General features: G+C 46.2%; 4 protein-coding genes across 4 annotated transcripts; 3 read left to right on the top strand and 1 right to left on the bottom strand.

The window, feature by feature from the left end:
• Positions 1-4,934: 4,934 nt before the first annotated feature.
• Positions 4,935-6,713, top strand: LOC131289391 (galactose mutarotase-like). Its single transcript, XM_058318628.1, has 3 exons — positions 4,935-5,832; positions 6,004-6,339; positions 6,493-6,713. The coding sequence occupies exons 1-3, from the start codon at positions 5,116-5,118 to the stop codon at positions 6,676-6,678; spliced, it is 1,239 nt and encodes a 412-aa protein (XP_058174611.1). The 5' UTR covers positions 4,935-5,115; the 3' UTR covers positions 6,679-6,713.
• A 1,506-nt stretch (positions 6,714-8,219) lies between these two features.
• Positions 8,220-9,593, bottom strand: LOC131287465 (uncharacterized). Its single transcript, XM_058316515.1, has 2 exons — positions 9,143-9,593; positions 8,220-9,081 (listed from the first exon to the last, which is right to left on the bottom strand). Exons 1-2 carry the CDS (start codon positions 9,533-9,535, stop codon positions 8,254-8,256), a joined length of 1,221 nt encoding a protein of 406 aa, XP_058172498.1. The 5' UTR covers positions 9,536-9,593; the 3' UTR covers positions 8,220-8,253.
• Positions 9,594-10,320: 727 nt separating this feature from the next.
• LOC131285026 (glutathione S-transferase 1-like) lies at positions 10,321-11,041 on the top strand. The gene is made up of 2 exons (XM_058313887.1): positions 10,321-10,455; positions 10,532-11,041. The coding sequence occupies exons 1-2, from the start codon at positions 10,321-10,323 to the stop codon at positions 11,039-11,041; spliced, it is 645 nt and encodes a 214-aa protein (XP_058169870.1).
• Positions 11,042-11,475: 434 nt separating this feature from the next.
• Positions 11,476-12,379, top strand: LOC131285025 (glutathione S-transferase 1-like). The gene is made up of 2 exons (XM_058313886.1): positions 11,476-11,616; positions 11,684-12,379. Exons 1-2 carry the CDS (start codon positions 11,476-11,478, stop codon positions 12,377-12,379), a joined length of 837 nt encoding a protein of 278 aa, XP_058169869.1.
• Positions 12,380-12,401: the final 22 nt, after the last annotated feature.

Raw genomic sequence — 12,401 nt, 5'->3', positions numbered from 1 at the left:
CCGTTTGCTGCAGGCACATCAATTGAGACTAATTTGCACTACTTTTTTCCCCTCTCGGGTTTGCGGTCCATTTAGAAGTGGCTCCCCCGGCTTCGCAAAAATGGTCACTGACGGAGGACTGTTCCTAGAGGCTTCTCGTGTTTGTTCTAACATGCAATCGCGATCGCTTCAATTTAAGCGCAAACACGCAAACACAACACGATACACGCACTTTGCGGAGTAAACATGACGAATGATCGGCCCCACGGATCGGGCTGCATCTTATGATTTACGAGGTTGCCAACAGCGGGTTGGCAGCGGCAAGCGATGATCATCCGACGCCACAAGCAGCGAGAGGCTGTTGACTTGCACCTAGAATCGTTCGAAAGGAGGCGTGCACTAATGGTACCGGATTGGAACGTTTTATCAGATTGGCAGCAAATTGAAGGGTAACTGATAAGATTCCGCGAAGTGGCCGCCTCGAAACCTAGACGACGACAAGCTGCACGATGTGAGCAATAAATTCACCCGCGTCGTCACTCTGTTTACATATATCGACTGCGTAATCGAAGGTCTTTCGTCCACCAGGAAAGGGTAGGTTTTTTGGTACTGGCCGATGCACGCACGCACGCGCGCCGATACTCACTCGCGGGTTCTTTGGACGAACTTTGGTGGGCGAAAAAAAACACACAATCGAACATTACCCGGGAGGCAGATTATAATTTTTTCTTTACACCACACACACAAGCAGTTCGAGCTGACACATTTCCGGGCACGGACTTTTACGGACACTTTTTTGTGGCCTCGTCTGGCTTGTTCGCCGCCCGTTTCCTGCGGGTATTTCCTTTATCGATTTCGGAAGCAGCAAAAAAAAAATCGACGGCAGTCTAATCACGTAACACGCGGTAATCCGGCGCTTCGCTCCGACGGGAAGCCTCCACCACGGTCGATGTCACCGTGATTCGCGAGGAGCCAACAGCAACAGCCAATGGTTCCCCTATCGGGACCGACTCGGGTGACGCGTGCAGGCCGGCGTCGCTGGCGCCAGAACCGATTGTCGTCGTCGATGTGAAGTGAGGGTTTTTTTTCGGGACGGATGGATGGTCCGTTTGGTGGACCGATAGTGTATGGCCGTTGGTAGGTCCAGCCCGGTTGCCGGCTCGATCGTAACTGTTTTTGTTCTCCCCCTCCGGTTGGCGGCTTAGGCTCCGCTGCGAGCTTCCACGAAAATCTAGCGTCGCGCGCGCGAGGTCTCGGCGGCCTTCGCGCTCATATTCTCTCCGTCGTCCCTGTTTCGCTCGCTCGGGTCGAGGGAGATCCTGGTGGGGTGGAGGGGATGGAGCGTTGAAGAAATGCGCGGCTTCGATCGATAGCGCGAAAGCGATCGATTTGTTTGCATACATATGCTTTCGCTTATTGCTCACCAGGGCTAAAAGGGTCGTGCGCGTACTCATCCCGGTGCTCTAGTAACGTCACTACAAAAATGTGCTCTCATTACTTGCCGGCAAACGTACGCCACTGAACTGCCCCCCCACCTCGGATCTCGGTGTGGGCAAGTGCCATTAGCGAAAGGGGAGCGATCACCATAGGGTTTTCCGGCGTTGATCGACACCCGGAGCGGTCGGGTTAGTTCAATCACGCTGCGCTGGAGCGGTGTCTCCCCGCCTGCAACCGTCATTTGACACCGATGCAGGAGGGTTGAAGGGATCCCGCGGTGAAAGGTGGCGGTGAGCGGTCTTCGCATCTGCCAGTGCAATTTTTAAACAGTGAGAATTGCTCGCAGATGCATCGAGCAAGGCTAACATAGCGTCGTTTACGATGCGATTTTCGATGGCCACGTTTCATCTGCTGGGTGTTTGTGCGCGATAAGCTGTAGCATCTCCACTAATGATGAAGATGCTGCTCACGTAACTGGTGCACCAGCCGTTGCATGGGGGAAGGGAAGGTGGAAAATTGCTCGGAAATTGGCGAGATCTGTTAAATTGATCTTACTTAATGAGTGATCGATTACAGTGAAAATGCAGTGCTAATTTGTGTTGATCGACACATGATCTCAGTTCAGCAGAAATCAAATGATAATCAACTGATTTGCCGTTGTGAACATTGAAAAAAATTACTTAAAAATATTAAATCATGCTCAAAGGATGATCCTATAGTTGGATACAGGTTTTATTTGGATTTTCTAAATACTTGCTGGAACACTGCTAAAAAAAGATTATACAATCTCATAGCATGAGTGTGTAAAAGAACATGAAATAAAAGATCAATTTAGTCAATTTTTAAGGATTGAAAAAAGTACATTTTTTTAAATTGTTTACGAAACATGTAGCAAATAAGCATTGTTTTTACGCTTAAACTTATCAATTGGAATGACAACTTCCAGTGAGTGCTGATTAGAAATTTGGAATATTTATGTTTTTCAACCGAAAATTGAAGTTTTCATTGAATCACATTGATAGAGTATATCACAAATATGTTTAAACTAATGGAACAAAAGGCCGTGTACATTTTTTCTGCCGAAGGCAAAGACGCTCAGGTTTATCATCGCAGTCTAATGTTGCTCAAGCTCAGTCCTTGCAAGTGAGAGTAAAAGTGTGGGGACTCGATCGCATCCCGCAGCATCGACCTGATAGCGTGTTGTTGTCAGTTGTAAATTGGTTGCCCTATCGACCGTTTGGTTTCACGTGTGGAGGGTTTTTTTCCAATTTGAGATGATGTTTTTAACTCTTCAACGATGCCGCTTATCTGTTAGCGTTGCCATACTTTCGGAACGAACGGTTGCTTACCGAGCACCTGCCAGCCGGCGACCCGCGATCGTCTTCGTTAATCGGTAGCCAGTTATAAGGCCAACATGTGAGGCTGGGTGAACGGCGGCCGGTGCTGCGGGATTTGTTTATAGATTTGAGCATATTTTTATTTGACTACACAACAGTCGACCAATGGATTGGAAAGTGACACCATAGCATCGGAGGATCAGCTCCGATCCGATGGTCAACAAATGAGTTTCCTATCGTCGCCATTCACGAGGAAGATCACTGGCTTGCCTGGCGTGGCCGTGGGTCTGCGGGTCAGGTGTAAAGCAAATTTGCATAGTTAGCTTCTCCGGGCTGAGCCATTTGCCTTCATCAGTCACATAAATGTGCTTATTTGACGTTTATCTGCACTTTTCGGCTTCGTCGACCACGCATTGCTGTGCGATGTTTTTGCCTTTCCGCTTTTGCCCCCGGTTGGACCTTCGTTTTTGTTGCCGTGTTTCTTGTCTGCCGCCTCATTGACGACGGCAAAACCTTCGCCAATATGTATTTTGGCTGGAGAAATAGTTTTTTGGTTTTAACATTTTGCGATGTAATTGACCATTGATTGCTTCCGGGTGCAGGTTTCAAAGTGTAGAGGAAATTAACGAAGGGGGAAAAGGTTAGACAATCCGACATGCAAGTAGTAGTAGTACTCCCGGAGTATTAATTTTCAAATATGCTAGTCTCACTCCATAGATCTATATAAAGTGGTTTAAATAGTTTAGCAGCATCGATTGCTCCCCATAAATTTCCTCACCACTTGCGAGCTTGTGATCCGATGCGAGGCAATTCGGCTTGGTACGCTTGAAAGCCACATGTGTTTTTCTAACCGCTCAGGTCTCTCGTCTACACTCCACAAATAACGCATTGCATTCTGCAGTGACTCGGCGGCAATTTGTTTAGGCAGAGATCACGTGACGGAACGTCCACGGAGTGTTTACTCGCGATATCCCACTGTTTGTTTCCGTTTTAGCGTCGGTGCACGGCGCGAGTGTTGATGATGGCTGATCCGGGATGATCAACGGATCGTCGCCAAAGGACGACGGGGTGTCTACGGAAGTGTAAATCTCGCACTACTCTTCTGGCGTTTACTTACGGTTGCGTATGATTTGAAGATTTCACTCAAGGCAAGCAAAAGGAAAACATAGAAAAAACACTTTTGCTTCCAAAAATAATGAAATCATGGTACCAAATGCAAATTTAATCCATGATGTAATGGGTGTATGACACGTTTTTGAAAAAATCGCTGAAACAGACCTACATAAATTCCAATTCATCCCTAATAAACGGATTGATCGAATTTTACTTTTATTCGTTTATCTTTATTGTCTGAAAGAGTGATTTTTGTTTGGTTCTTTTTTTATTATACGTTTAATGATTTAAGTTTAAGTTTAAAAGTTCCTAATTATCATGGCTTTACTGATTTGAATAATGTTAAATTTAATTTTATATTGAAAATGAATTTTCTAGTGATATCAGAGATTCCTCGTTAGGAATTTTATTGCTCAGCGGATTATCCTTTGCAATAAAACAGTTGTAAATAACAACTTAATAAACTAAAATCAATGTAAATTTTTGCAACTGTTTTATAGATGAAACGATGAAAATGCTGAGTCATTTTTAAATATTTTAACATTTATCTTTGATATATCATAAAATATACATATTTGTGTTATCTCAAAAAATGTTTACCAAATTGTTTTATGGTAGTATTATACTGTTTGCATTGCATGCAATCTATTTATTTATCGACAAATTAGAAATTATAATATTTACGGTTAGTTTATTTTTGCTTTCTCTTAGTTTACAGAACATTCGTTAAAGGTCAACCAACTTTATGCGCTGTTAAAAAGTCAGTATCTTTTGGTCACCGCATTGCAAACAACCGATCGTTGTTCCCGGTCTGTGCGGTTTGAAGATGTTCGCAATACACCCAGCATAATCTCGAGTGGTTGCTCTTTCTGTGTGTGGGGCAGACAAACAGTATACACTTTACTGATAAGAGTCCATTTAACGAGATGCTCGATCGTAACCAATATCCGTTTGTGTGCGTGCCTTGCCCCCAAAACGTGGTGCACTTGGATCCTCGTCTCGCGTTGCCCTGCGGTTGTGGAAACAAAACAAAACATAATAAAAACAGTCCTCAGCAGGCGCTGGATTGTCAATCGTTAGCGAACGAGCGGTTTGTTTGCTAGTTCCAGTTTCGAGGCGTTCTATCGGTTGTGTTGTACGCGTTCAAATTACTGGTAGATAATACTTACTTTGAAGTGCATTAGGTAAAGTGTGAAAATAAATTCTTCGTGGGCTGCAATCAATACAGCCATATAGTAGACAAATAACGATGAGTTCCGGAGTGGAACAACGACAAGGAGACAGCAAAACATCCAGCGTTTCAGTGACGATCAAGCCGATAGACAGTTTGGAATCCCGCGGATCACAGGTCGAAAGCTACGAAATGGCAAACGAAAATGCACCCGTGCCGCCGGTGACGCTGACGGTGGATGGCTTCGGTACAGTGAAGCATCCGAAGAGCGGTGCGGAAGAAACCGTGAAACGATTCACCTGGCAGAACCGCCATGGAATGTCGGTGCAGGTGATAACGTACGGTGCCATCATCACGTCGGTGAAGGTGCCGGATCGGGCCGGACGGGTGGATGATGTGGTGCTCGGATTCGATGACATTCCCGGCTACCAAACGAAAAATAATCCGTACTTTGGAGCGACCATCGGACGAATTGCGAACCGCGTCGGTGGTGGCCGCTTCATGCTGAATGGCACCGAGTACCAGGTGACGCGCAACTTTAACAATCGCCACCAGCTGCATGGAGGTGCAGTAGGGTTCGATAAGTACAACTGGGAGGCGCACGTAGACGGGACGATTGTGACCCTGTCGCACTTGTCGCCTGATGGAGACGAAGGATACCCTGGCGCAGTGATGGTCAGTGTGCGCTACCAGCTCACGGAGGACAATCGGCTTGAGGCTCTGTTCAAGGCCGTATCCACCCAACCAACGCCTATTAATCTGACTAACCATTCATACTTTAATCTCGCTGGCCATGTAAGTGATTTTTATAAAGTTTAAATCGTCTATTGATTTGGATGTTGAAACAAATGCATATTATAAAATTTACCATTACGATTGGTAAGGCTTTCGTAAAACATTCAAATGTAAAAAGTAAGGCACAAAGTACCCTTAATGCTAATAAAATCATCCTACGATTCATTTCAGGCAACCGGCCACGAGGAAATTTACCGCCATGTCGTCAGCATAAACGCCGATAAGATTACCGACACCGACAGCGATTCAATTCCGAGCGGCAAGTTTATCTGCGTCGGAGGAACACCGTTCGATTTGCGTATCCCGCGCGAACTCGGCCCGGCCATGTCAAAAACGGTGGCCGAGGGTTTCGACGATAATTTCTGCATCACCAAAGGCACCGAGCAGGGACGCACGTTTACGGCGCGCGTCGTCCACCCGCACAGTGGCCGTGTGTTGGAGGTCTACACCGACCAACCGGGTGTCCAGTTTTACACGAGCAACTTTATGCCGGATCCGAACAAGAATGTATGTTTCAGGCGGTTAATAGAAACGCTGGAAGGTCACAGAAAGGAATACTGACTAACGATTTACCATTCACGGTCTTTGTAGATTCGCCCTAAAGCAGTTAATGCGGCGGAGTATTACGATGTGACCCGGCTGGAGCCGGTCGTAGCGGAGGGTGCTAACGATCCCCCGATACGTGGTAAGGCAGGAGCAAAATACTTCAAACACGGTGCCTTTTGCCTGGAAACGCAAAATTTCCCTGATGCCATCAACCACGACAATTTCCCATCGTCCGTGCTGAATCCGGGCTCAGAATACGTCCATGAGGTAGTGTACAAGTTTGACGTTCTTCGTGACTAACTTTTCTCTGATAGGGTGAAGGTAAACCAACTAATAAAAAAAGATAATGTTTTGAACTTAAAAATCCTGAAATTACTATTCATTGATACTGCCGGACGGGTCTAATCGTGGAGGAATCCAGCTTTCAGCGGTTTTTAGCTGGAAGGAGAATGATACAACTCGCAATGAAAGAAGATACTGTTCATTCGACATTTATTATCTGTACTACCTCGGTTATGGCATGTCTTAACAATTAAATTAATATCTATTTCATATTCTATTTGTTTATAAACTCTGTACAATTCCTGTCGTTATTGTTATGAATGAGATGAAATCAAATTAAGAACAGATATTCATATTTTTTATACTATTGTATTGAAGAAGACACAAGTAGGACATCACACAAGTAGGATGCCGGTGGAAGTTAGGTGTAGCTCCGGTGACAAACGTAGCAAAATTGGCAAACTTAATTGATTTCAACTCTTTTTTGTGAATCAAAATAATGTGTAATTTGAAAACCAACACCTTTTTTTATGATGATAAGTACCACCACTTACCCCTGCATAGGTTTGAGAAGGACGAATGTATCTTAAGATAATAAATATATCATCTAACGAGAGGATGCATTGGAGGACTACTCTCCAGAACGTTCGCTTCCAAATCTGGATCCAACGGTCGCCATCAATTTCACAAAGAGGTACATCTTAGATTTCCCAACTAGCACTGTGTTGGTTTACAGCGCCAGCTATTAATCTTCTTCTTCTTAGTCTACGAGGATTTACACCAGTACGGCTGTTGAATCCAGCTTCCTGGGCCTTCGTAGGCTAACCTGTTGATGTAGACCACTATGGGTTAAGGTCCGGCAACTAAGGTCATACGCCCGCCAGTTATTAATGGTTGATAATGTGGTGAAACCAGCCAGTGCTACTTAACGGGCCTGATATTGTTCCTTACATACAACGGTCCCGAGAAATCACCTTAACGAAAGGTAATCGATACGCTTTGGAGATCTGTTTAATGTTTTTACTAGTGTTTTGAAATTCTTTCGAAACGCAGAATCATTCCGGCGTGGAACAACGTGTTGTAACACTTTAGAAACGTTCGTTCGTTTGTGTTTCGTTTTCACCTTACTTCTAATAATGATAAACATAAAAATTGATGGAAAAGATGCGATGTAAAATTTTTAAAATGTCATGATCTTTATGTTATTAGTTGGTAATCTTACCAACTTGGGTATCAAGAGACGAACGCATAAGTTTCGTATTAGAAGCGATAATGAAACTAAAAATAAACTAAAAAACCATCAACACTAGTGTTGTGGATTATGAATAATTTTTTAAGATTCATTGAATCTTTTGGAATTCGAACCGTTTATTTCGAACGTTTATGAATCTTTCATGGACCATTCACGAATCTCCATGATTCGTTGGCGTGGATCATGCGATAAAAAAAATAAAAAGGGGGTGCTTCTATCCACCTTTTTTTGCATCACTTTTCATCGGTTGATTAATCTCTCATTAAAAGATTAATCAATATCTCTGCAACGCAAAAAAACATTCAGATTCATGAATCTGAATATGAATTACACGACTCTAATCAACAAGCATCATCCGCGTCGAGTTCTCCCGTAGCTTTCCACTCTTGGGCGTTTGCTTTCGGCGGTAAACGGAACCGGAACTCCTCGGTAAAGTGATCGTACACGTTCTCGCCAATGTTCAGCAGGTCCACTGCGAGATTCTTTTCGTCCGGTTTCCACTCGCGCTCCGAGGGACCGGAAAAAAGTTCCATCCGAAGCAGCGTGACCATGGTCGGATTTAGATATCGCTTGATGCTGCTGAACAGTTGTGCTTTGGTGAGCTGAGGCCCCTTGGCCATTACCACTTTCTGGGGCGCAGCGGGCGGTGCGACCATGGTTATAGGTTGAGGCTTGGGCGGGGGCCGATCAAGCAGCTCCTGAACCATCCGCTTCAGTTCTATTATTTCGTTACTGTTTCGCTCCATTTTTTCCGCAAGGAGTGGATCAACCACGGGCGTTTGCGCTGGTACTGGCGCACGAACAATGGACCTTGACAGAGCATTATCATTGCCTGCATTGGTTGAGAATCGTTTCTCGGATTGTGGCTCATCTGGATCGATGCTACCATTGTGTATTTCGAGATATGTATGCGAGTCGCTGTCACTTGTGGGCTCAATTTTATGTATCATTTTGGCAGAATTCGATTTTAGCTGGAACGCTGATCGGTGAACGCGCGTCACCTGAATGTGTCGGTCGTTTTGGGTGGGAGCGGTCATGACCTGTATAAGCTTGCAAGGTGTATCGCTCTTGCCCGGAACTCTAATTTCTGAGTTAAGAATTTTGATCTTCTTCGGTGCGGGTTCCGGTGACAACTGTTGCCAACTTTCCAATGTTCCAACGGTTTCAAGCTAGTGGAATATAATGTTTACTATGAGTATACAAATTACCTATTGCTTGGTGATACTTTACCTTAGTTTGTTCTCTTTGCACCTTCGGTGTATATGATTTCAAGGGATTTCCTGTCCGTTCTAGTGTTTCATTACCATCCTCGTTCAACTGGATTTCCCCCGTCTCCAGATGCAGCACGCTACCATCGCTTTGCGGCATCAGTCGGGGTACAGCCAAGCGTGTCAGTCGATCGCACAGACTGTTCATGAACATACGGCGCTCAAAGTGCTCCTGACAGACGACCTTATTGCTCAGTTTGTCCTTAGGTAGGTCTAAAAACTCCGCACGATTCGCTAGCTGAACCCATTCCTTCAGCCGGTCCGGGTCACGGGTGGGGTAGCGAAAATAATGTAGTTCCTTCCTGGACGCGGTACCATTTTCGCACTCGCGAAAAGTGCACCGGCAGCCACCCATTTTGTGTTCAACGCGGCACTTGTTGCTGAAAACTACAAATTTGCACAAACAGTTTTACGTTTGGTCAATCGAGCGTCTTTTGATGCCGCCACTTTGTTTTGTTTATTCAAAGACCGAGGTGCAATCGAAAATAAAGGTAAACGAAGACGAATAAAATATTGACAACCCGCTAGGCAGCTCGAAATATCGTTCTCAAAACGTCCTCCGCGCGAACAAACGTCCTCCATTTTTGTATGGGGATGAAACAAAAGGAGGACGTTTTTCGAGCAATCGTCCTCCTTGTCCTCCTCACCATACAAAACTGCTCGATGTTTGTGTCATGGAGGACGTTTTTGAGGACGATTTGCTCGAAATTGCCTAGCGGGAAGCTGTTAAAAATCAGCGGTTATTTCTAAGCACCTTGCACATCATTCGGTGTTGTAGATATCTTGACTGGTATAAGAATCTTGATTTTTGAATCGAGCAGTTTCGGTTAATGCTCGAATGATAAAAAAAGATTAAAATGTTGGCGCGATAAAAAGAATAACTTTTTTTTACAAACCCATGCTGCATATCACGCGGATAGAATATGGGCCACGGAATTGTATGGCTGATATGGGCTTTACATGCGATGATGTCAAGTCGCGACGGCCCCAAAACCGATACCGACGATCTCGATGGTGATGACGCAATGGTCCGATAGTGACTGATAATGGTTAGATTAATAAAAACCGCTTGGTCGTATAGGGTGGGGTTTCATTGCCGTTCTAGTGCCGGTACGAGTGGTTTCGTTTCGAGTAACGAGCATGGATTTCTATCATCTTCATATGTCGGCACCATGCCAGGCTGTACGGCTGGTGGCCAAAGCTCTTGGGCTCCACCTGAACCTGAAGGAGGTCGACCTGGCGACGGACGCGCAATTCAAGCCGGAGTTTTTGAAGGTGAGCCCGAGGGCGGAAATGAATTGTCGGTTCCATTTATAGTGATGAGTGAGTGTTTCCCCCGTTCCCCAATCAGATCAATCCCCAACACTGCATCCCAACGCTGGTCGATAACGACTTTGTGCTGTGGGAGTCGCGTGCAATTTCGACGTACCTGTGTGAAAAGTATGGCAAAAACGATAGCCTTTACCCGCGCGATCCGAAAAAGCGTGCCGTCGTCAATCAGCGGTTGTTCTTCGATATGGGAACGTTGTACGGGCGCTTCTCTACCGCGTACTACCCGGTGTTGATGGAAGGCAAGGAACTGAACCATGAGCTGATGGGCAAGGTGGACGAAGCGTTCGAGTTTCTGGAAGGATACCTGGCCAAGACATCGTACGTAGCGGGCGATAAGCTTACGGTGGCCGATTTGGCCGTACTGCCGAGTGTGACGACGATCCAGACGATCACCTCGTACGATTTCAGCAAGTTCCCGAACATCCAGCGTTGGTACGGTGAGCTGAAGGAATCGGTTGCAGGATATCAGGAAATTTGTGTCGAAGGTGCCAACCTATTCCGAAAGACGTTCATGCCCTCTGCCAACTAAACGTGATCGTGAATGGTGGAAAGCAGTTCGCTAATGTTGTTGATTGATTTTCAATGGTTATCTTCTTCATTTTTTCAACGAGAGACTCCAATAAAATGAAAAGTGCACGCTTATAATAAATATGTCAATCACCGCTAAGCTATCCAAACGTGAAGTTCCGAAAGAATTATCCCCACCCCTATTGATGGCTCTAGGTGGATCAACCACTCGCCCGTGCTAGATCCACCGCTAAATGGATCTGTTTCGACGTCGTTTTCCCCAACCCTGCGGGGGGTACCCCCTGATAAACCGGCTGTTCCGATTACGATTAGATAAGAGGTGACGAAGAGGCACACGCACGCGATCGACGCTTCCCGTCGGGGTGCACCATTTAGCAGTTGGTGTCGTATCGTACCTGAAAGCGAAAGCACATCCCCACGGAGCGAAGGGTCAGGATGGTGCTCGATCTGTACTACAACATTATTGCTCCACCCTGTCGCATGGTGTTGTTGTTCGCGAAGTGGTTACGGCTGGAGCTGAACCTTATCGAGCTGGACGTGCTGAAACGTGAACACTACAAGCCAGAGTTTCTCAAGGTAAGGTTGAGTTCCCATGGATGGTGTGGATGCAAACTGTAACTCACCCGCATTGGTTCCCTTTCAGCTGAATCCTCAACATTGCATTCCCACGCTGGTGGACGGCGACGTGGTGGTGTGGGAGTCCAGCGCAATCCTCATCTATCTGGCGGAAAAGTACGGCAAAGATGACACACTTTACCCGAAGGATATTGCGCTCCGAGCGAAGGTGAATCAGCGGCTGTTCTACGATATCGGTACGCTTATGCGCAGCATTACCACCTACTACCATCCCATCCTGATGGGAGGCGAGGGTAAGCTGGAGGACTTCAAGAAGGTGCAGGACGCCGTCTGCGTGCTCGACCGGTTCCTCGGTGAGGGCCGCTGGATGGCGGGAGAACATATAACGGTGGCGGACTTTACCACCGCCGTGACGGTGGCCGCCCTCGATGGGGTGCTGAATTTCGACTTTTCCACCTACCCCAACGTACACCGTTGGTACGAGCAGTGCAAACGGGAGCTGGTTGGCTACACCGACATCACCAAGGAGGCGGGCCAGCGCACGCAGGCCTTTCTGGAGCGATTTCGCTCGATGCGGGCCGCCGAACAGCAGCAGCTGTTTGTCCAGTCGCAACAGGAACAACGGCCGCCGCAATACACCGAGCTGCAATCGCACAAGCCCAACGAAATCAATTGTGATAATGGACGGCGTAGTGGAAATCATGGTGCAAGTCATGGTGAGGATTCCAGTACCGCCGCGCACGAAACGGCCGCACGCGATTAACGACAACAACAACCCATTGAAG

The sequence above is a fragment of the Anopheles ziemanni genome, chromosome 3 (assembly GCF_943734765.1).
Source record: "Anopheles ziemanni chromosome 3, idAnoZiCoDA_A2_x.2, whole genome shotgun sequence".
NCBI classification, from domain to species: Eukaryota; Metazoa; Arthropoda; class Insecta; order Diptera; family Culicidae; genus Anopheles; species Anopheles ziemanni.
Note: the sequence above shows the minus strand (reverse complement) of the source record. Positions and strands in the feature narration are given on the sequence as shown.

What these genes read in the sequence shown, in the direction of transcription:
- LOC131287465 (XM_058316515.1), bottom strand. Translation starts at nt 9,535, where the DNA reads ATGGGTGGCTGCCGGTGCACTTTTCGCGAGTGCGAAAATGGTACCGCG. An exon ending in TGCAAAGAGAACAAACTAAG is followed by an intron (nt 9,082 to 9,142) that starts GTAAAGTATCAC and finishes ATATTCCACTAG; the next exon opens with CTTGAAACCGTTGGAACATT.
- LOC131289391 (XM_058318628.1), top strand. Translation starts at nt 5,116, where the DNA reads ATGAGTTCCGGAGTGGAACAACGACAAGGAGACAGCAAAACATCCAGC. An exon ending in ACTTTAATCTCGCTGGCCAT is followed by an intron (nt 5,833 to 6,003) that starts GTAAGTGATTTT and finishes GATTCATTTCAG; the next exon opens with GCAACCGGCCACGAGGAAAT. An exon ending in TGCCGGATCCGAACAAGAAT is followed by an intron (nt 6,340 to 6,492) that starts GTATGTTTCAGG and finishes GTCGTAGCGGAG; the next exon opens with GGTGCTAACGATCCCCCGAT.
- LOC131285026 (XM_058313887.1), top strand. Translation starts at nt 10,321, where the DNA reads ATGGATTTCTATCATCTTCATATGTCGGCACCATGCCAGGCTGTACGG. An exon ending in TCAAGCCGGAGTTTTTGAAG is followed by an intron (nt 10,456 to 10,531) that starts GTGAGCCCGAGG and finishes TTCCCCAATCAG; the next exon opens with ATCAATCCCCAACACTGCAT.
- LOC131285025 (XM_058313886.1), top strand. Translation starts at nt 11,476, where the DNA reads ATGGTGCTCGATCTGTACTACAACATTATTGCTCCACCCTGTCGCATG. An exon ending in ACAAGCCAGAGTTTCTCAAG is followed by an intron (nt 11,617 to 11,683) that starts GTAAGGTTGAGT and finishes GTTCCCTTTCAG; the next exon opens with CTGAATCCTCAACATTGCAT.